Genomic DNA, 22,489 nt, shown 5'->3' with positions numbered 1-22,489 from the left:
AGAACACATACATACACCGTAATTACCAAGTGTTTGGACAGTTGGGTGACTTGAGAGGAGTATGTTGACCAAGCTCCAGCATAGGGTCCTTCATTTGAAATGAAGGGCTCTAACACGATATAAATGTGTACATGGGAGAAGTTACACTGACGGTTGAATCCAGAAGCAGGAATCTTTTTCTTGCCATCACTTTTCATTCAACAAATTTTAAACGAAATTATTCTCTTAAGTTTTTGTTTTATTTAAGCTATTCACCATCGATGAATATTGCTTGTTTTATTAAATCTTTTGTTTTGCTACAGTGACTTAAGGGGCCATCTCTTAACAGCAGAGGCTTTGACAAAGCACCAGAGGATTCTGTTAAAAAGTTATGTTTCGTAATTGTAGTTGTCGTGTCAGAGCCTAGCTGACTTGGAGCTGAAGGATTTTTGTGAGATGAGTAGCTGTGCCAGCAGGGACCCAAGTCTCCTGGGCTGGCCGCGCTCTCATTAAGATTTGCCGCTAGCAGTGGCGGTGTTCAGCATGTATGTGACGTGCATTCTGTTATTGTATGCTTGGCTTGTCAGCCTGCAGCTTTCTGACACTCACTTATGTCACTCTTTATTCAGAGAGGAAGAAGCTTTTGATAATTTGACAAGACAAGCTCTTAAACGATCTAGGTCATGGCCTTCACTGTCTGTGATTGTGAACATATTTCCTGAAAGCCCTGTCACTCATCACAGCTACATTTTCTCCCGGGGAGCCACAGGCCTGTCCTGGTCTCTTGTCAGCTCATACATTTTGGTTATTCATATACCAAATACAGTACTGAGGGGTTTTTTTCTTCCCTTTTGCAAATGCTAGCATGTTAGTAAGGCTAATCCTTTCTCCTGTGCTGTGTTCCCAGCAGGGCTGCGTTCAAGGGCTCTCTCTAGTACAAGGCAGACAACTGGCCAAGGGGAGCTGAGGAGGAGGAAAGGCCGCTTAGTGCTGTTTTTGTGTTTGTTCATTGTTGTGGAAATATGAGAGCTGGTGGCAAGGGCCTTGTCTGTTGAGCACTTGAGTCTTGGTCTGCTGTCAGGGGCTGTTTAAGATTGAGTGTTTTATTTTCTTTGATGTACGCATTTGAGAATAGGGAAGTGGGAATTAAACAACAGATGCCCTAAGCCGTTGTTCTCATAAAACAATAATTAGCACCTGATAAAATTCAATATGGGTCGAAATGCACAATATAAACTCTCAATTCATCTGGCATAGCAAACTGTGTTGATACATCTTTGAATTTTATGAATAATAACAATCAGTTATTCATGTATGTTTATTATCCAAAATACAATAGACAGGAAAACAAGTTGGGCAGAAGTTGGCAAACAGTGTACCACATTGCAGAAACAGATGTACAAGTACGTTCTGTGTGTTCAGTTCTGTGACTTAAGGACACCCTGTGGGTCCGTCTACCTAATGTCAGTAAAGGGAGAGCACCGAGGCAGTAATAATACAGTTGTACTTAAGGTTTATTACATTTTTATTTTCCATGAGCTACACAGCTGACTAATCATTCAGTTTAAAATTTATTTTAAAATAAATTAGACTAAGTTTTCAGTTGCAATAGTTGGCTTCTTCCTTTAGAAATTAATTTCCTCCACCTAAATTTTCCATGCAGTAGATATATAAACCCGAATTCTTTGCCATTGTGTTTAATAAGAAATTTTAAAATATGTGTATGTGAATAATGCTAAGAAATGTTAAAAAAAAAGGAAGAAGAAGAAGAAGAAGAAACAACTGCCAAAGCTTTAGCATGTAAAAATATAGGATTTTAAATTTTGATTAGGGATTGCGGTTATGTTTCATATTTAAAATAAATGTGTATGCTTCCTGTTGACCCTTCCTTTGAAGTCTCTTTTCTAACCTTGCATAGTGTTATGATTAAAATAGTAAAATAAAGCTGTGCATAGGAATGTTAAATAAAAGTGCATACAAAATAGCCAGGAAGAATTTTTAAATTGTGGTGCTATTGTCTAATAAAAGAAAAGAAGCTTCAAGTCTTTCACTACTAAGTTTCTGTATCAGTAATCATCTTCGTGTACAGAGCAATCAAATGATTGTTCAAAAACCAAGTAATTCTTTCTTTTATTACTAAATTGCTACTACACTAGAAAAGGTCACATGGTAGAGTGGCATTCTGCCAGTCTATGACAACTCAGTGATTGTGGTTTTTCAACCGTATTATTCTGAGGATACTGTGGTAATCAAGAACTATCCATAGCTAATGTATAAATTACTACTGGCTTATCTCTATAGTAATCCAACTCAAATTATATGTACACAGCAAAAAGCTTATGCTAGAAGGTAGGAAATGAGCATTTAAAGATATATCATACATTAGGTATTTGCATGTAAGTTTTTGTATATTTCATCCTTAAGGACTTTTGTAAGCAACAACTTGGTAGCTATTATTTATCTGGTTCTAGCGTTGTCTTTGCCTCCTGAGCTACTTTTAATTTTCTAAATTTAGTTTCCTTTTGTTTAGTGTTATTTATCCAGAAATCATTGGCTTAAGTAGTGGGTTTTTATCAGATACTTTATATTTTATTAATATGCCATTAAAACTAGAAAGCTGACCACTGGGCATTCTCATTTGTACACTTTCCTACAAAAAATTGCATGGGCCAATTAAAGTGCTTAAGATGTGGTTTTGGGTTTGTTTTGGGGGTTTTTTTCAGATGAGTTATACTCTTGTCTAATCATTTAGGTGGTGTTTTTAGTAGAGTTTTTGCTATTGATAGTTGCTGTCATCAACATTGTATTTCTGCAAAGATGGTTAACTGATGCACTAAATAGTGCTGTTCGAGGCAGTGTTTCCTCAGCAAGGTCGTAATCTGCCATGAAGAGATTGATGTGTGACTCAGGGAGGGGTCTCTACTGAGTCTGTCGCTGTTGCCGAATATTTGTTGTTATCTGTTCTGATTTCACCAAGTTCATCTTTGATGGAATTTTTGAGGCTTTATTGTTTTGTTTTTAGATTATTTCTTTATAAATATGAACATGTAAAATTTTGACACTTAAGAGAAAGGGCTTGGACTTTGATTTTTTTTTGCTTGTCTTTCTTTTTTTTTTTAATTCTCTTGTTCATCAAGTTTTAAATTAGCACCAAATGGTTAGATAAAAGATAGCAGCAATTGTTAGACATAACACAATGAGGGCTTCTTAGACACACTTGCTCTTAAATAATTGTCTTCTGTCGTGCTATCCAAGTTAGGAATGCTCTTCTAAAAGATGTATTTTAGTCTTATAGATTTTGACCGCTGCTCTTGGTTTAATAGTTTAACTGAGTTATGACTCTTTATCACACCTTAGTCCCCAAACTTCTAACTGGAGAAGAAAGAGAAGAGGAAAACTTTGTTACTGGCTTCCTGACAATAGCAGAGAGTGTGTTAAACCAGTGTAAAATTCAATTAAACTGTCTAGCCAGGTTTTTGAAGCTGAAATGCAGACCCTTTCTGTTAAGCTTCTTATTTTCCTGTGACCGACACCGGTGGATGCTGGGTTATGCCAAAACCAACAGGCTGTAAAGTACCTTGTTTCATGCTCCCAGCTGATCAATATTTTTATTTTCCAGGCTTGCCCAGAAATCTGGAGGCAGTATCACCTAACGGTGAGTAAAAACACCTTTTTATTTTCCCCAGGACCCAGCCTATTTACCCTTCTCTGAACTGCTGGCCATAAAATATAGACAAGCATCTTCTGCAGCAAGATAATAACCATCTACAGAGTTTGTACTGAGAAAGCAATAATACACCTTTCCCTCTCTCCTGCCCGCTGCCTGTCCTTTAGTTTTCCGTTTTTTAAAGGTTTCAAAGGATTTTTATTATTCACGTCATTGAATGATTATATCATGATAGTCTCAGGTTTAGACTGTATTCATTAAATTAAAGGGAAAAGTATGCTAGAAACTGAAGCAGTGTGATAATCCGATGCTTGTAGAATATTGTTACCACCGTCCATAAGCATACAGCACGCAATATCATTCATTATTATTTTTCTGCTTTGACTGAGATAAGTCTTAAATGATGAGGAAAAAACGTAGTGTGCCACTCATAGGACAGTTCAGTTCTTCTGTCCTTAAAACTCTCTTGACTTGTTCAAATTCTATAATACATGCTTAATAGTCAAATTATTCAATTCTGATTTTAAGATTTAGTCTTAGTAAAAGCAGAAAATAACTTGCTATACAATCCAGCTGACTGATGCTCAGCATTATGAAGTCAGCTCACTTGACGCTCCAGCTGAAACACTGTCAAGCAGTTCTCTGTTGCCTTAGTGTTCATTCTCAGTGTATTAACTGTGCTGAGAGACAACTTTTAATTATACAGTTAAATAACTCAACATTATTAATAATTGTTAAAGATTAATATATAAATGGTTTGTGTATAATAAGGCAAGTCAGAAAAAAGGAAAATCAGTTTTTTAAAAACATACTGCTTTCCTCTTATAGAAATAAAAAGTGAGCCAACAGGTAGACTTTCCCCCATTGTCTGTCCAGGCCACAGTGCCAGGGATAGTATCTGTAGGTTATATTAAATAAAAGTCATATACATGTCTATATATTCTATACATACATGTGACAGATGCAGTCAGTCAATTGTATGTGGTATTGTAGCAGTTCTTTGGCAACATAATCGTAGTAAAACCCTTACAGCCTAACCCGGGGGGGAACAGAATTGTTCTTGTACTTCTCAAGATCAGAGTGTCAGTATAATAGTGAAGCTACATTCATTGTCTTTATTAAATAATATTATAGTAGGTTTTAGCTTTTCTACTAACAAATTTTATATAAAAATTAGCTTCAAATGTAACAGAAATACTTAAAGGTTTGTTAGATTTTTTTAGCATTTCAGAAACAAATTATAAAAAGAATACAGATCTTTTAAAATAAAAATAAAATAAATTCATTTTTATTAGAATATAATATATTCTATCTGTAAGAATAACAAATTCAATTTGAAAACTTTCCATATCTGGAAACCTGGTTGATTTTCTTTCAGAAAATATTAATGTAACCATTGTAATTCACCAAGTTTTAATAAACACTGAATTATTATGCAAGAATAACTGTAACACTACTATGCTTATAAATGTGTAAATACTTTATCAGTCCATCTAAAATATATCGTTTTCTAATTATTAAATTGCCTTATCAGTATATGAACAATATGTGAGTCCCTGCCTGTAATTAAGCAGTATTAATAGTGAGTGAGAGCAGGCTGCATGCTGATTTTCGCATCTTCAACCTTTACTAGGCGATGGACTGCCATCTATTGACTCAGAGCAGCCCTCACATGTGAGTCACACATCCATCACAGCAGTGGTCACAGAAGCAACTGCGTTTGAAATGCTACCATGTAGTCATTCCAACCAGCCCCCTTAAAACTATGGAATAGTGTGCAGTTCAGTGTGGTGTGTTCCTTTCTTTTCTAACCCCAGGGAACTGTGCTTCAGAATTAAATTTATTTTAAAAAGTTCAGTGTGAAACTGTCTAAGTAGACTTGTGAAATTTCAAAACTTCCTTAAAATATTGCCAAATAAGATTACAAAAGAGAAGTGTTCATTATTTTTAGTAATTTCATCAAAAGTAAAATGAAATCTCTAACAGATTGTGCCTAAATAGAGCTTTTTTAAAAAACAAACCTGACTTCATTAATAAAAGGCAAGTCCATCATTCCAAAAGATGCATGGTGATAAGATTCTAAACACACACCCAGCATAGCATGTGGCTTCACTGCTCTTCTCTGTGCATCTCAGTGATTAATAAAAGTCGTATTAATTATGATATCTCTGTTGATCTGGACACATATGTGAGGGGAAATTGCTTAACAATTACATAATTTCCTGCAATAGCTAATACTTTTACTTCCTAAAAAGTGTTAGAAGTTTTTAAATGTTTTAATCATATAACCCTATTCTTTACATTGAAACTTCTGCCTTCAGATTGTTAGCAGCCTTGACTTTTTCTTCATTCAAATAACACCCTGCCAGGAAAGAAAGCCCCTTCTCTCGCCTCTTCATTCCGCTGCCATAGTAAAAACCCCAGGCTGACATGGCACAGCAGAGTTCTAACCAAGACCTTCTACCTGTTAGAACTGTAATTGGACATGCAGTAGACATTCTTAACCTGCTTACTTAAAAGTAATCAGGAAATTTTAATTTGGAGGCTTTATGTATTAAGAACAAAAAAAGGTTAATGGACCTTTTATGTTTAATTTTGTCCTTGTTCTTCTTTGTATGGACTTAAAATGTATTACAATCTTACTGCTTCTTATTTTAATGAAAAGTTTCAGAATAAGGAAGGAAATGTAATTAAATGTTAAGTTTTAAATGTTTATTCATAATGTTTGGAATGTTAGAATTTACACTTTAAAAATGGAAGTATTTATTAACTGTGCAATAGAGAAGAGAAATGAATTTCCTTGCTTCCTTTCTGGCCCAGGGAAGCTTATGGTCAGGATTTACTGGTAATCAAGACCCTGAACCCACCGAATGGCAAGAGTATATCCTACCGACTGCAGTTAACAGCAGTCATTTCGTTCTCCTTATCTTAGTAGTAGTATATTTTCTGAGTTTTTTTTTTTTTGTGAATTTTACACCAAATCAGAACTTACCTCCTAAAGAATTCTAAGCCGTATGCTACAGAATGTTACCCCAAATAGCAACAGACTAAATACTAACTTTAGAGCTGTTCTACAGTCCAGGAGGAAAGAATGGGGAAGTGAGTGTAGGTGCTGAAGACACAGCCATCTGATTCTCTTATCTTGGGACTGAGGTGTAAGGAGGGGTAAATAACAATTTTTAACTCCCTAATGCTAAAATGCCATGTTTTTCTTTAAAAATAACTTAAAATAAAAAAGCAAATATTTTTAAAAGTCAGTCTCAATGGAGAATTTTTTTTTTTTTAAGAAACTTCCTTTTGGTTGGATGTGTTAGGAGTCTTGGGTGACTTTCTGAAAGCCTCTTAGCTATCTAAGCAGACCTTCCCACCCGTGAGAACACTGTCCACACACCGCTTAACTGGGAAGGCTTTGTTCTTTTCCTGTGAGTGTTTGCACGTGTTGGTAAGTGAAACAACAGCCCAGGTGTGTGTTTAAGAAAATAGATTGGCTGGGCATTATCTTTAGAACTGTCCATTCCAAAATAAAGTGAGGGCTAGTTCTCACTATTAAAAAAAAGTTACCATTTTTAAGGGCCTGACAGAGAGATTATCATAAACAGCTTTTATAAAATCATTTGGTAGTTCAATCCACTTTACCAACTCCCAGAACCAAGAAAACTCATATAAATTCTAGTCAGTGTTTTGATTAACTAAGTTTTGCTATTGAGATACTATATATGTTAAATTTCAAAGATTCGGTTTTATTTAAAATCCCCTTAAACACTGACACAGTGCTAAAGTTAAAGTGTGTGTGGTCTGGAGCTTGAGAAGGCATGTGTTCCCTTTGTAGTACTTAAGTGATTGATGGGCCTTACAGGGCTCTACACAGCCAGACTGCTTCACTTTTTCTTCTAGTCGCTTGGCATCTAAATAACACAATTTGTTTGTTTTCTGGTACTGGGTCTGAACCCAGAGCTTTATGTATGTTAAGTTTAGCTTTGCCACTGAACTTCAATACCTACAGCACCAATAATTTTTTTTAATAAGCATTGATGACTTCAGTGATAACAGATAGGAAATGCATTTGAACAGTGACAGAATTTTTGAAGTTTTTTCACATGGACATTTTATCAGAAATAGATTAGTATTCAATATTTTAAGTATTTTCTCTGCACTTAATATCAAGATTATGATAGATTTTTTTATGTCAGTCTTACCATTTTTTAACTTAGTATATAAAAGGTAATGACTTTTAAAGAATTAATTTTTTTAAGTATTTTACAGACATGCCAGAACTAATTGTTGAAAGCAATTAGAAAATGCACTTTCAAAGAGGATAGAACCTGGAATTGTCAATCTCAATAAATGAGATTCATTTTAAAATAAATATAATTTGCCAAATCACCAAAAAGCAGTTTTCTAAAGCTGTTCCTATAAAGGGAAGTGGGAAAGTGTGGACACTGTGCACTATTAATGCTTATTATTTTTCCTTTCGTGTTTCTTCAAGTCATGTACACATTTGATCTTTTAGTTAAAGGTACAATAAAATAATTTATATTTTATTGAAGTAATAACACTAATATTTTCTTATTTTTGAAGGAAAATGAGGTATCCATTACTTTAGAGATTTTTCAATATACTTGACTTTTAATATTTTAATTCAAAATAATTTAACTTGGACAGGAAATCAATATGATATGTTTTGTACAGGCTTGTTCTTACATGAGTATGTTTGAAGACTCAATGGTGGTGATTGTGATGTAGATACACGGCATCTGAAACGGTGAAGCAGTGGGCAGCGTGCACTGCTGTCTGGGTGCTTTTACTTAAGAACACCTATGCTTTGCCACTTTCTGAATGTTTGTAGTCACCTCACCATTAGCTTTCATACTTTTGATCATTTTTTAGATAATCTAAAGATTAGTTTAATCTGAAGATCTACTATAGTTTGTAACTACTTTCGTCATTTGATTTTCAAAACGGTCTCTGTTCCCTTTGGCCTGTTCCATAATGGCTGGAGGGAATGACCAGCATACTGAGGACTTGTGTATTTACCAGATGAGCTTCAAGTTTGATTTCTGCTTAAAACTTGAAAGAAATCTGTGCTTATTCCTTTTGTATACTGTTTTTCCTGAGGATAACAGAAAAGTAGAAAGTTACACTCAGACATTTTGTTACTTTTTTCTTCCCCTCCCCATTGTGTGCACGTTTACTAACAAATGAATTATGTTTAATCACTAGAAAAGAGTTGTTAATAACTAAACATATAGCAATTAAATTCCATTTCTAGTAGTTCACATTTTAATAAGTGGCACATATATTGATTTTTTTTATGTCTCCTTAGTAAAATACGTACATGAGTCATGTCATCCCAAGAAAACTATTCTTTTTTACTGGGAACTCTGCACTTTGAAAGAATGCCACTTTACGATGAATGTGAATATCAGCAAAACAAAAACCCTTAAACTAAATTTTCTCAAGCTTACAGTTGCCCACCATATACCATCTAATACCAGAAATTATAATTTTCTAATATGAAATGTTAAGCAATTTTTTGCAGGTTATGTACACATCAGAACAGAGAAGTGTATAATTTTAGCATATTTGAGTGGCTATAGATGGGTTTTGCATTCCTTAAAAGTATATTACCAAGTAACTGACTCTTGTGTGCTTCTTTGGGTATTTCAGGGCAACAATAAATGTAAATAAGGTATACATACAAACAAAATGGAAGTAACAAAAAGTGTTCCTTCCGTTATTAAGTACAATTAGGATCAGCATAGTCTTGCAGGTCAGTCCTTTGACGACTCGGAAAGTACCCCTTGACCTCTCCACGAGCAGTGTCTGCACCAGAGCTGCCTTGTTATCATACTGTAATAAACAAGTTAAGAGGACTCTAAGGTTTCAGAAGTACTCTTTTAAGTGGCTAAAGATTTATGAATTACTACTCGGATTGATCTGACTTTAAGCTTTAAATTCAGTGGTCACTTAACTCCCTCATGTATTAGAAAGTCGAGGGAATTATATGTGAATTTGTACATTTGTAAGTATTTCTTCCAGATATTTGAGGATTGGCCTTTAAGTAATGTCAGTAGTTTATATGAAGAAAAAAGCTACAAAGTCGTATGGCATTGAACAATTAAAGCTTGAAGACATATTTATATGCATGTATGTATATAATCCAAGTATACTTACATATGCGCATACATACACGCATGCATGCATGAACATAAGATTAAGTTGTACCTTTACCTTAACTAGTTTATCAATATATGAATGGATCCTTTTTCAGAAACAAGAATTATTTAATATGAGAATTCAGAAATCTGTATTTGTGAAAATAATCCATACATACAAACACATACTTCAGTTACTGGTAAGGCCACCAGATTATTTTAACTTTGTTTTGAGACAGGCAGTTCCTTCTGCCTTAGCCTCCTAAACTATGCCCAGCTTTATTTTCTTTATTTTTTTAAGTGTGTGTGTGTGTACATTTCTATTACGCATGTACATGTGCACACACATAATTATAACTATCTACTAGATTTATTATAAGAGCATTTTTCTAATTTGTAATCTCTCTGTGCTTATAAATACCCACTTGAGGTTTTTGTTTGTTTTCTTTTATGAGGCTAGCCTGGGCTGGCCTTGAACTACTGATTGATTCTTTTACTTCAGCCTCCAAAGATCAAGGATTACAGGCATGAACTGTCGGTCCCAGCTAAATACCTACTTTCTATGAATATGCTTCTATACAGATACTTGCAATTAGGAGAACTAAGTTTGGGGCTGTGTGTTAACTTTGTTTATAAAATAAAAGTCTCTGTTTTTGTATGTCTTAGATCTCTGACAACTCCTTTGTCTCACAGTTGTACTATACGTGTTTTGAAAAATATGCTATGAAATTTGGACTAAAGGGCAGGCATATCAATGAGTTAATGTTCTGTACCACAAGATAAGGAAAAGAATGCTGACTTAGGGCTGTACTCTGGTTCAAGTTTGATTCTATCAGGTAGTGTATACAGAGGTTGTTGTTAAAATGTCTGATGCAAAAGAGCCTCAGCTCTTGGCCTCAGGACTGTGTGAGCCTGCACACAGTGAGGTGTCTGCCGGACTTCACAGCTCTGCTCATAGCATGTAAACCAGGTAAGCTCCGCGCAGCACCTCACCTAGAGATGGGTCTGGGGATAGCCCAGACTCAGATTGCTGTAGGGTCTCTGCTCAAGGTGAGGAGAGTGTAACAGCTTCTTCTTGGTTACCTAACAATGTTTCCTTCTTACAGTTACTGGAGTTACAGTACTTACAAGCCGTTCTCCTTTTCTTATTATTTATACTTGTCTTACTTGTTTCAAAAAAATGTAGGTGAGTAACTTCTTTTTTTTTCTTTTTTCCCAAGACAGGGTCTTCCAATGTAGCCCAGGCTGGCCTGGAATCGCTATATACCAAATTGGCCTGGAACTCGAGATCCTCCTGCCTCAGCCTCATGAGTGCTGAGATTACAGGCGTGCGCCACCACGCCCAGTTTAGGTGAGTAACTCTTACTTAAGTATAGTAAACAAATTGTTTTCTTAATTTGATTTACCTAAAAAAAGCATAAAAACATTTAAGATTATATCACAAAAGATTTAAGTTACTTCCTTTCCTATAAAAATGACCATGTAAAGTCCGTATCATACATAAAAATGCAGTGCATGTTTAGCACTGGGTTTCATCCCCAGCGTTAAAGAAAACAGAAGAAAGGGAGAGGGGGAAGATGACTGATGATATCACTTTGAGATACATGGATTAAGCTACTGTGTGCATCATTTTTAGCATAACTTCAATGTCCTATGACTCATTACTGTAAGCAAAGTATATAAATCTTTATAGTGAGAATAATAGGAGAGCATACAGCTCACAGCAATGATAGTGTCTTATACAAGGAAGAGAGGGGTCCTTTTCATAAGATAATCTACCAGGGTTTAACATTGTCAGAGAACATCACAAAATATGAGAGCTGCCTGAGCTCTGCAGTCTCCCAGTCTCCCAGCTGTGTGTGGGTTCAGAAAAAAATGCAATGCCAAATTAGGCACTTTCTCGATGTGTGTGGTATCTGCCCTCCAAAGGGCACTCCTAGTCCATGTTCCTTATTTTAAGACAGGATGCAACATAAAAACAGAAGACCAAAGCTGGGGAGATGACTCAGTGGTCCAGAGGACCTGGGTTTGTTTCCCAGCACCCACATGGTGGCTCAGAGCTATCTATAACTCACTCCAGTTCCAGGGACCCAACACCCTCTTCTGGCTTCTGTGCGCATCAGGCGTACAAGTAGTATGTATACAGACATAAGTGCAGACAAAATACTCGCACATATGAAATAAAATTTAAATTTTTAAAATGTAACTTAAAAATAAAACAAGACTACTTGAGCAGGTCCTTGAAGCTGTGAAATTTTCTGTGTGTGTAACCAACGGGATTCAATAGAATAAGCAGGCTTGGGGGGGAAGTCATATGGAGTTACAGTCAAAATCAAAAGCTTGGAATTTGTTTGGGTCCCCATGTATTAACTAATAAATGCAATAGAGCTATGGTTCTAATCTATAATTATCAGTGGAGGTTTATGTAAGCATTTCATATGGTTGAAAATTAGATATTTAACATGACTTACACTCTACTACAGTAAAGCAGGCTATACAATATCTGAATTCATACATGTGTGTATTCTTTTCTGTCCCTTCCCTTATATCCTGTCTCCACGCCCTCCTCAACCCTCCCCTACATCAAAGCTTGTGGTCCTTTCCATCTGTGTACTAAAAGGTTTCTTTGTAAACCAGGCCATTTGTCCGTCATTGTCTGGGGTCCAAACAGTGTAAGATACCCTGTCACTGATCCCGTGTGCCATGAATGGCAGCTCCTCTCCGGACAATTGGCGGAGGGGCTGAAAAATATTCCTGAGAGGATTATTTAACCTTTCAATTTAGAGGGCACAAAGCCCAGCTGATTAATGAACTTTCTGATGGGTGCCGATAAGCGGATCTATTTCTTTATTTCCCCTAAAAGTGATTCCTTCTCCTATCCATATTACTATAATCTTAAACATAAATGTGGCAAATAGATTAAAAAACTGCACTAAAGAGTTTATCTGACTGGCAAACTGAAGGAGCTAAATTAAAATTGGTAATGACAGCAGTGGCCCAGCCTCATATATGGTTTTTAAATGCGCTGTGTATTTTGAAGAGACTTATTCTCTAGCTTGCCTGGTAATGACTGCTTTTGGTGCAGTCTGGGGCTGGTTTCTGTTATCCCCACCTCGTGCCCCCCCCCCAAAAAATGAGTTGTGTTATCTGGATGGCTGCAGACACATCCGCACCCCCTTTCTCACTGCATGGGCAGACAAGGTCGATAGCATTACAAGGTATTTGTGGCAGTGCTTGTTTCAGTTTTCAGAGCTGCCAGTTTCCAGGCAGATTTGAATTACAAAAGAAGAAGCTGGCATGAAAATTGAAAGGTTTTATCGGCTGGTCTGAAGCCTCATAGCACATTGCTTATTTATGCAGTCCATTTGCACCAGGAAATATAAAAAGGAAATACATTTTTAAAATAAGGCCATAAAGACCCAGATATGTTTAAGATGGCAAATAAAATATAGATACCTATAATATCTTTCCAGGAAACGATTTTCACTTAATGTTGCACATTACTTCAGAAGAGCATTTATGTTGCCGTCATAAATGTGTGTGTCTGTGTCACTATGTAGGTAGTCTCTGGGGATTAAGAAGGAAGCCCTATGCTAACTTACTTTAAAATTAAAATAGACGGAGGGATAGCTCTGCAGTTGGAGAGCTAGCTACATTGGAAATATTTAAATAGGGTGGTAAATTAAACTTAAACTAACATTTTTGCATTCCATGTAAAATTAGCCATGGCCCAGTGAATAAACGCCACTACCTTCAGAGAAAATTGGGATGCTTTTTAAGCCAGGAAGATTGGGGGCACTCAGGGAGTGCTGCTGGGCTCCTTACTGTCTTGCATATGCTCATTGTTCTCCAAGTACTCGGCTTTTTGTTTGGTTTGGTTTTTGTTGGGGTTTTTTAGTGGGAAATGCATCATTTACAGAAGGATTGAAAAGCAGTCAGTTTAGTAGTTCCTTCTTACAAAACTTTTAGGTAAAATCTATTGCTTTCCTAATGGTATGTATATGAAACTCCACCACTAAAATTTATGCCAATATTATACATATTCACTTTACTTGAACAGTTTTTATTTACTGAGAAACAATACACCCATGTAATATCTTAAACTCTTGATTACATAAAATGAAGGCTTAAATACATAAGCATTTGCTAGTGCAAGGCCTTGAGTAACAACTGGCTTTTCCCATTGGTCACTGCATCCTTTTCACCCATGAGTTTGTAAAACTTGAGGCTGTCCATACAAGCAGTAGGAAGGAAGTTAGATGTATATTGGAAATATCAAATCAATAAAGCAACACTCTTACTTTGCTGTAATTCAGATGAACATTGTTCAAGAATCCATTTCCCAATAAAGTAAATTACTCTCAGATAAACCATGAGAGGTATGAGTTTTTTGTAATTTTCTTTTTTGCCAGAGTCTGGTACCAGTCTCATACTGTCCTGACCTCGACTAATTACTTCATGTAGGTTTCTTCTTAAGCAGAAAACTATCAAAAGCATACATGCCTGCTGCATGCTAATGATGTGCTGTACATTTTTTCATGAATTTTCATAAGGATTTTTCTACGTAGCATGTGTGGCTTAATGATGTAATCACCCGATAGACTAGAAAATGCTCCAAAGGAGACGTTCCGGTCTGTTGTGTCCATAATACATGTTTGAAAAATCTGCCTAATTAAGGAATTACCCGATGAATTGGGAGTCTATTGGGTATATGACATGGTTTTAATACACAAAAAATATGTGTGTTTTACTATATATAGTACTTTCAACACTTTTTAAGGGTATAGAAAAATTAATAGTAATGTCTCCTATGATGCAATAGCTATTATTTTCAGTAAGAAAAAAATTAAAACCTTCATAAAAGAAACATAATAGCTTGGGGCAAATAATTCTCCCCGTATCCTCAAAGGAAGTAATAGTGTAAATATTTGCCGGAACATGGACCAAGAGAAAGCCTTGTCCAAATCATGATGGGCACAGGCCTGGAGTTGAGGTCACAGGTGGAGGACCCACCTCCAGAGACATCAACAGCAAAAAGTGTTAGCCTGCACGCTGCCAGTACATGGGGTCCCAGCTGTGGCTTCATCACAAATTCAACCCTGCTCTCCACAAACAAAAAAAGGGCTTGCCCAACTTTTAAAGTTTTGCATTCCTTTCTTCTCTGCCCTAGATGATGATGACAGTGATACTCTTCCTTGTTCTAAAGATTGTTCTTCCCTGCCTACTCACTATAAGCTAAATAAAACCCTAAGAAGGGCCCTCTCCTCATTACTGGGCAGGTAATAAAAGTCAGAATGCTACCAGGAAACAAGTATTTAAATTTATTCAAACTTTTTCTGCTCAAATGTCAAATAGATTCCAGATAATGGACTTTGAATAAGAGTGTCCCTTTGGTTTGGGATAGCATCTTATTGAGAATTTAATTTTGTGGATTAGGTTTTTAAAATATCAGTATTAAGGCAAGGGCTGTAATATTAGTTTGTTGAAAGAATAAAATTATTTGTAAATAGTTGGAATGAATGGTTGTTCTCAAATATGAAAGTTACATCAACTTAAGAGGTATACATGCAAATGTAACATATTCAGAAAGACTGAACCAAACTCTGCTTTTCTTTTCTCGGTGTTGTATTTGGTTTTGCATATATTTACCGCAGCCATTTAGTATGCATTTTAAAATATGTTCACATGAAAACTGTCTTGATAAATAAAAACATATGGTCTTGTCTTTGAGCATATGTATGATTATAAAATAAATCTATTTTTCAGTCACAAGAGTAGAAAATTCTCTTTAATTAGTAAAATTGATTGCATATCCTGTATAATAATGAGCTTCCACTAGGCGTAAGCCCTCATTGGATCAAAGTCAGTTTAGATAAGGGCAGCCCAAGGTCACAGAGGGAAATGCCCAGCAGGCTCATTTGCATAAAAAATTACTGTTAGAAATAGGACACTGAGGCAGCTCTAGCATTTTGATCTCTTGGCCTTTGTCATGGAGATTCTTGGTGGTGAAGGGAGTAAGGCCAGTGTCCCAGATAATGATTAACTGTTTTAATGGCATTCATTCATTCATTCCGCACTAACTATTCATGCAGAAAAAAGGGTTATGTAAAGTGACATTAGAAGAAAATCATTTGTAATCGTTGCATCAGGCTGCACTTTGAGGAGACATTAGGAGTAAATCCATGGCGTGGTAGGCTTATGCTTTATCTTCTGATATTTACTGAGTTTACTGGTGCATGAAAAGCTCTCAGCAAGAATAGCAGATGGGATGGACCTTTCATAGGTAGTGCTATCTACCAGGTTATTACTTCTATATATTGATAGTAAAGTAATCTCCAAGATAGCACCCTACAAATTATTTAAATGTCTGTAACCAAAAAAAAAAAAAAAGCCTGCTTTCATAAATAGTTCATTTAGTATCCATGGGGCAGTCTTGAGATCCATTCTGACTTTCAGACAGTCTTAACAAGGCTGTGTTCTCCCTCACATAACCCTTTGTCAGTAGGGCAGGCCCAAATGACAACCCCAGATCTAGAGCTGCTGACACACTTGGTTTTAAATCAGACTTTAGTGTTAATTTAAAATAAAGAAATACTCTAGAAGTGGTGGTACATACCTTTAACCCCAGCACTCAGACCGCAGAGGCAGGTGGATCTCTGGGCGTCTGAGGCTAGCCTGGTCTACATAGTTTCAAAAAACCATGGCTAAAGAGTAAAACCCTGTGGAGTGGAGGGGGTGGGCAACATGTTCTAAGGCATAAATATTGGGTCAAAATTTTTTATATTTCCAACACTTGAAATAGCTTAAAGATTTTTATTTAATCTTAGTATAAAGACTTGCCCAGTGAACGTCATTATTGAGTTTTCACTACTGTATTCTAGTACAGAAGTGTGCTCTAATTAGGTAAGATCTAGGCTGATTTCATTCCTATTAAGTCCTAGTACATGCTAGTTATTAAAATGAGAGCATGTATAGTGTTTGTCAAGTCATTTACTAATTAATTATTGTGAAACAGTGTAGAATTTCATAACAATATATTACTGCTATTTTTATTAGTAATAATGGAAATTTTTAACTAGTGACATTATTCACTTGAATGAACATCAAATGTTTGTGCTCCATCCAAAGGCTAGATGAACATTGAGGCTATATTTGATATTATTCCCAAAATAAAATAGCACTTGTCAATATGAAACATGCTTTCAAATCTTGACTTAAGGGGGGCTGGAGAGATGGCTCAGTGGTTAAGAGCATTGCCTGTTCTTCCAAAGGTCCTGAGTTCAATTCCCAGCAACCACATGGTGGCTCACAACCATCTGTAATGGGGTTTGGTGCCATCTTCTGGCCTGCAGGCATACACACGGACAGAATATTGCATACATAATAAATAAATAAATAAATAAATAAATAAATAAATAAATAAATAAATAAATAAATAAAATCTTGACTTAGACATCTCTTCATCTCTGGTACTAGAAGACTGAGTTCCTCTTCTCTCTGCATCACTGATTCCCTCCTGGTTTTCCAAGTATGTACCGTATTGTCAACATGAAGTAGGAGAAACAACAAGGAAACCGTATGATTATTTATTCAAGCTTTTTAACTTATGATATAATTTTATAGGTTTGCCCTTAGAGATATAAAAAAATTAATAGTTTCCCAAAGTCTCTATTTTTTATTAACAATATCTAAAATTCATAAGCTCTTTCTGTGAGTTACGTACCATACCTGTGTGGTACCAAAACATTAGCCCATCATTTGCTATGTGTCCTGAATTCTGACCATCGACTGGCCCTGTCCCAGGAGGTGGATCCAACAGTGGGTAACTTTTTCCCTGCCTGGTGGATAGACAAACTATTTAGTTTATCAGATGTGACATATTTTGAGGGGGATAATTTTTGTTTTGTTTTTCAAAGGGCAGGGGTATAGGGAGCATCACTTGGCGGCCTTACCTTGTATCTGGAGAGCAGCTATTCAGGTGTGGAACAGTGGTACTAAACTCGATGGAAGGATGTTTGTGTAGCGTGTTCAGAGAACACTGAAGAGGCCAGTGAGGTGATGAGACATACCAAGCATGCAGCAAGGTTACAGGGGGGGAAAATGTGACCCACTGTAAGACTCTTGATCTTTTACTGAGTGAGAAGAGACATTGTTACAGGAGTTTAGATTGAGAAGTGGTCATGTTCTGAGTCACAAGCCAGAAAAACCACCTTGTATTGAAAATAGGCTACAGAGATAGCAGCCTCGAGGCCAATTATAAGGCTCTACTAATCATCTCTAGGTTATCCAGGTGGAGCTAGAAATGGATACACCTGTAAAGCCCGTCTACTTTAGTGGTAGGATTGCTGTATATCTACATAAACGAAAGCCACTTTTAGAGCGTTTACTGTTCTGGAGGTTGGTTGTTCCATTTATCATCAAATACGAACCCTGCTAAGTTGCCAGCTGGTTGCTGAGTACCTGTTTACCATTAGTTTCCAGTCCTGTGCTGGCTTTCCAGGCCACTTAAGACACAGGTAGACCATTTCCCCTTTGGGTTTAGATGACCCTCCTCACTCTTTCACTTGCTCTGCTTCAATGTACGGGTATTCTTTAAATCTTCTAAGATGGCAGGCTTGTCCCTTGCCTTGGAAGTTGGCAAAGAATAGTCAGTCAGTCGGCACATTAAGATGCCTGATTTTTCCCATATTAGGGTTCCTGCCAGCAAATCAGTCTAAGCCGTCAGCAGTGACTCGTTCACTGTCTTGGTCCATATTACTTGCATTGCTGAATATTTTGTTTGTGCAAATATAATGTCTGTGAGGGTTGAAGGAGTAGAGTGGGGTGGAATTGTTTGGTTTGTCTGTCTTCCCTCACGGGAATGTAAGCAGTCATTTTTGTGTTGCCCACTTCTCAGATACCAGACCTTAGGGCAATATCTGGCATGGATTCCGCAGTTAATATTTCTAGTGAACACTGGCCGTGCGCTCAGGACTCTGCCAGCCTCACTGGTGGAGTCATCCTCGGACTTGGGTTCTAGTCTACTTGCTCCCTGCCCCTTCCATTCCCAGTCAGATTTCTTTCACTGTTTTGTACTTAGGATAAACCCACTGCAGTCTCACGTCTGCCCCGTCCACTCAAAGGAAATTAATTGCTTTCAGCAGTTTTCAGTTACCTACAATTTCCTGACTGCTAAGTCCGGTGTATTTCATAGGCTTCATCTTGGGTCATACACATACTAACTTTTCTCTTTTTCTTCCTGGTTTTCTGAGATGGGCATCGTCTAGCCTGGAGCTTGCTGTGTAACTGAAGCTGGCCTTGAACTCCTGATCTTCCTGCCTCTACCTCCTGAGTACTGGGATTACAGGTGTGTGTCACCATGCCCAAACCACGAATAGCTTTTTAACAACTTCTTCCTTTAAAAAGTTACCATATTTCTTTGGGTTTTGTTTTCTTTCTCTATGCTCATTAGCTAGTTTAATTTCATATCAAAACAACCTTTTTTTGAGATTAGGAAAAATATTTCTATGTAATAATTTACTAACTTCCTGGTGCTCTACTACCTAAAAGAAAAGTCTAAACCACTGCAGTGACACTTGCCTACCTATGTATATCCCTGTTAAAATCTATTAGTTTTTTATAAAATAGTTGTGTTTTTCATATATCCTAGCTGATAATAGCTGAAGTCGTAAATTCCACTTTATGTACCACGGCCCTTTTCAGTAGCAAAGACTGTTGAGATTTTGTTTTCCTCAAATTTGATAATGACTTATTAGCTTGATTGGACTAATAGCAATTAGGAACTTAGTAAGTCACACCTGGGTGTGTGAAGGTAGCTTTTTGGCTCTGACCCATTGTAGAGTCAGAGTTGGAATAGACTGGGAGGTGGTGGGGCTGTAGAAGGGAGAGCATGTTTGGAGAAATGTTTGGAAGGGGTGTGTGTCTGGCTTCCTGTCTACTGTGCTGTGAGCTGCCCCCCACACCCTCCCTGCAGTGATGGACTACAGTCTCTGAGCCTGAACAACAAACAGCTTTCCTCCCTTATCTGTCAGCTGCTTGGTCACAGCCCCAGAAAGAGTAACTAGCAACCCGCTTTCCATTTTAAGACATAAGAGCTAAAGTAATGTTCTTAAAGATTTGTATCGCCTGTACACTATCTTTCTATATCAAAAGCTCCTCTCTTGCCTACCCTGCACCCCGAGCCACCTGACTGTAGTATTAGGTAAAGTGATAGCAGGCAGACTAGCACTCTTTGAACACACTGTTCCTATTTAAAAGACCAACAGCTAATTCTTCCTCCTCAACACTTCCCCTATCCTGTTCTTTCCTGCTCATGCTTCTCAAAATAGTAACATACATACACTCCCTTCCATTTAGATTCAGTTTCTTAACATTTCTTATTATGAAATACAATGTGCATGTTGAAAATACATAAAATACATGTAGAATATAATAGATTCCTTATAGAACTCACTTTTTCTCTGCACTCCCCTTCACTCCTCACCCCGCTCTGCCCTCCCAGATTCCCCCAGGAAGACTCTTGTGAGTTGGTTGCACTTGTGATGGCGGTGTCTGTCCTGATGTTGCTAGGCTTCTGTTGTATTAGGCAGTGTAGGTCAGACCTTCCTTGAAACTTCTTTAAAGCCCAGGCTTCTGTCCTCCTTTGTCTCCTAAGCCTTGAACCCTCCCGTCTCTGTCCTGTTGATGAGCCTCTGTCTGCCCCTTTCATGTTGTTGTTTCCTAGGCTCCAGTATGAGCCAGCTGCCACCACACACTAAACTAAAAAGAAGAATTTCTAAGGCTTCTCTTACCTAAGAAACCTTTTAGAAAGGTTGAGGTTTTGGATTTTCCACTAACATGTATTAAACTCTCACAACTATTTATGTTGCAGACCAAACCTGGACCACCTAGAAGACCAAAGACCCCTTCTGGACAGTCAGCATTAGTGTATTGCTACAACTGTGCACGGGAAGGCCATTATGGACATGTAAGTTTGAATGGCATTGGACATAAGGCATTTTGTTGTCAGAGAGTAGTTGCTGAAAAATGAGCTCAAAATGAATAAAACGCCTAACACTTACTTGTTTATAAGCTAACCTTCAGTGGTGAGACTTGATGTCTTTTCAACTAATTTACACCTATCCAATTTCTACCAAGATTAAGTGTCAAAGCGTATTTCTGTAGTTCTTTTAAATATACTAGGGGCTGGAGAGATGGCTAAGAGGTTAAGAGCAGAGATCCTGAGTTCATTTCCCAGCAACCACATGGTGACTCACACCATCTGTGGTGAGATCTTGTGCCCTCTTCTGGCCTACAAGTCTACATAATAAATAAATCTTTTTTTAAAAATAAATAAACTAAAAACAAACTTAGCTCATAAAGTCAGTCTGACAAAGTCAGCTGCAGCACAGAAAGTTTTCCCATCTTGTATTGACTGTTACAGACTGTTTATTGGGTTTTCAGTTCAGTTCTTGAGCTTTCCCTGATAACACACTCACTTAAGTCGTTGCCATGCAACCTCTTCCCCAGGTGCCTCAATTGCCTCCTGTCAGTACTGTGCTGTCCAAACTGAAAAGTCCAGGCTGCTAGAGGTGTGAGAGCAGAAGAAGCTCCCCACTGTAAGGTGGTGTCTCTAGCTCATTAAACATGAAACAGCAGCAGCTCGTCCTGGAGCTAAGACCCAGTAGGAATAGGCTTTGCACCCCAACACTGTGAAACTGTAAGGTCAAAGAGGAGAAACAGTGGCACAGGAAGTAGAAATCTTTGTGCATGGGATTCCCATTCCCCCACAAAGCTCCTTCCAGCCTAGAAACCAAGGTAACATCAGCCCGCTCCCATGTCAGGAAGAAAGCCTACAGAGGCCCAGGACTCCTCAGAGTAGGGGTAGAGAGACAGGTGGGAGAGTGGGCAGTATTGCAGACTACCTCTTACCTCCAACTCTGCCTCCTCTCTAGTCCAGACATTCATTGAGAGTACCGCAAATGCAAGGGCCTGGCCGTGGTAGCGCATGCCTTTTAAGCCCAGCACTGGGGGGGGGGGGGGGGGGGGGGGGGGGGCGCGGGGGGGGGCGGGGGGGGGGGGGGGGGGGGGGGGGGGGGGGGGGGCAGAGGCAGGCACATCTCTGTGAGTTTGAGGCCAGTCTGGTCTACAGAGTGAGTTCCAGGACTGGCTTCATAGCTATTGAGAAAACCTATCTTGAAAAACCAAATCAAAAACAAAACCAGAGAGTACCACAACTTCAAAGAGACAGACGGGCTGGGAGAAGAAAAGTGCTAGGCAGAGCCTGTGAACAATAGAGTTTATCTTCCGTGTTTGTCAGCAGGAACTAGGGTGGGTAACAGGTAGAAGATGAAGCTGGGTGAAGCTCAGGCGCTCAGTGGTGATTAATCTCCGAAGCACAAAAGTTGTACAGCACTGACATTCAGATGCTGCTTCTAATGTGATCAAACCCACTGATAGGTAGCAAGATCTGACTTCACCTCTGTAGAATTCAGCAGGTTGAAAACCTAACTAGAGAAGATTCTTTTAGGAAATTACCATCTCTAGGTCTTCTATTGCCCTGTGCATACCAACTGTTGCCAACAACTTTTAGGAAACAGACTCATATTCGCCATCCACTGCCGTGCACATCACACAGGTGTTTAATATATATGTTTGCTTATCTCTTTAAAGCAAAAGAGTGTGCTTTTAGTTAGCATTTGTGTTTGAT

The 22,489-nt window shown here is 37.7% G+C and overlaps 1 protein-coding gene across 3 annotated transcripts in view; it reads left to right on the top strand.

Annotated features, from left to right (window-relative positions):
- Zcchc7 (zinc finger CCHC-type containing 7) overlaps positions 1-22,489 on the top strand; it is a 163,496-nt gene that overhangs the window by 136,363 nt on the left and 4,644 nt on the right. For all 3 annotated transcript variants that reach the window (XM_050156152.1, XM_050156154.1, XM_050156155.1), the window contains exons 6-7: positions 3,599-3,634; positions 20,672-20,767. In XM_050156152.1, the coding sequence (XP_050012109.1) occupies positions 3,599-3,634; positions 20,672-20,767 (132 nt within the window). The remainder of the gene's footprint in view (positions 1-3,598; positions 3,635-20,671; positions 20,768-22,489) is intronic.

This window comes from Alexandromys fortis, unplaced genomic scaffold (assembly GCF_014885135.2).
Source record: "Alexandromys fortis isolate MF-2015 unplaced genomic scaffold, M_Fortis_MF-2015_v1.1 scaffold_92, whole genome shotgun sequence".
Classification (NCBI taxonomy): domain Eukaryota; kingdom Metazoa; phylum Chordata; class Mammalia; order Rodentia; family Cricetidae; genus Alexandromys; species Alexandromys fortis.
This window is presented reverse-complemented; position numbering and strand designations above follow the sequence as displayed.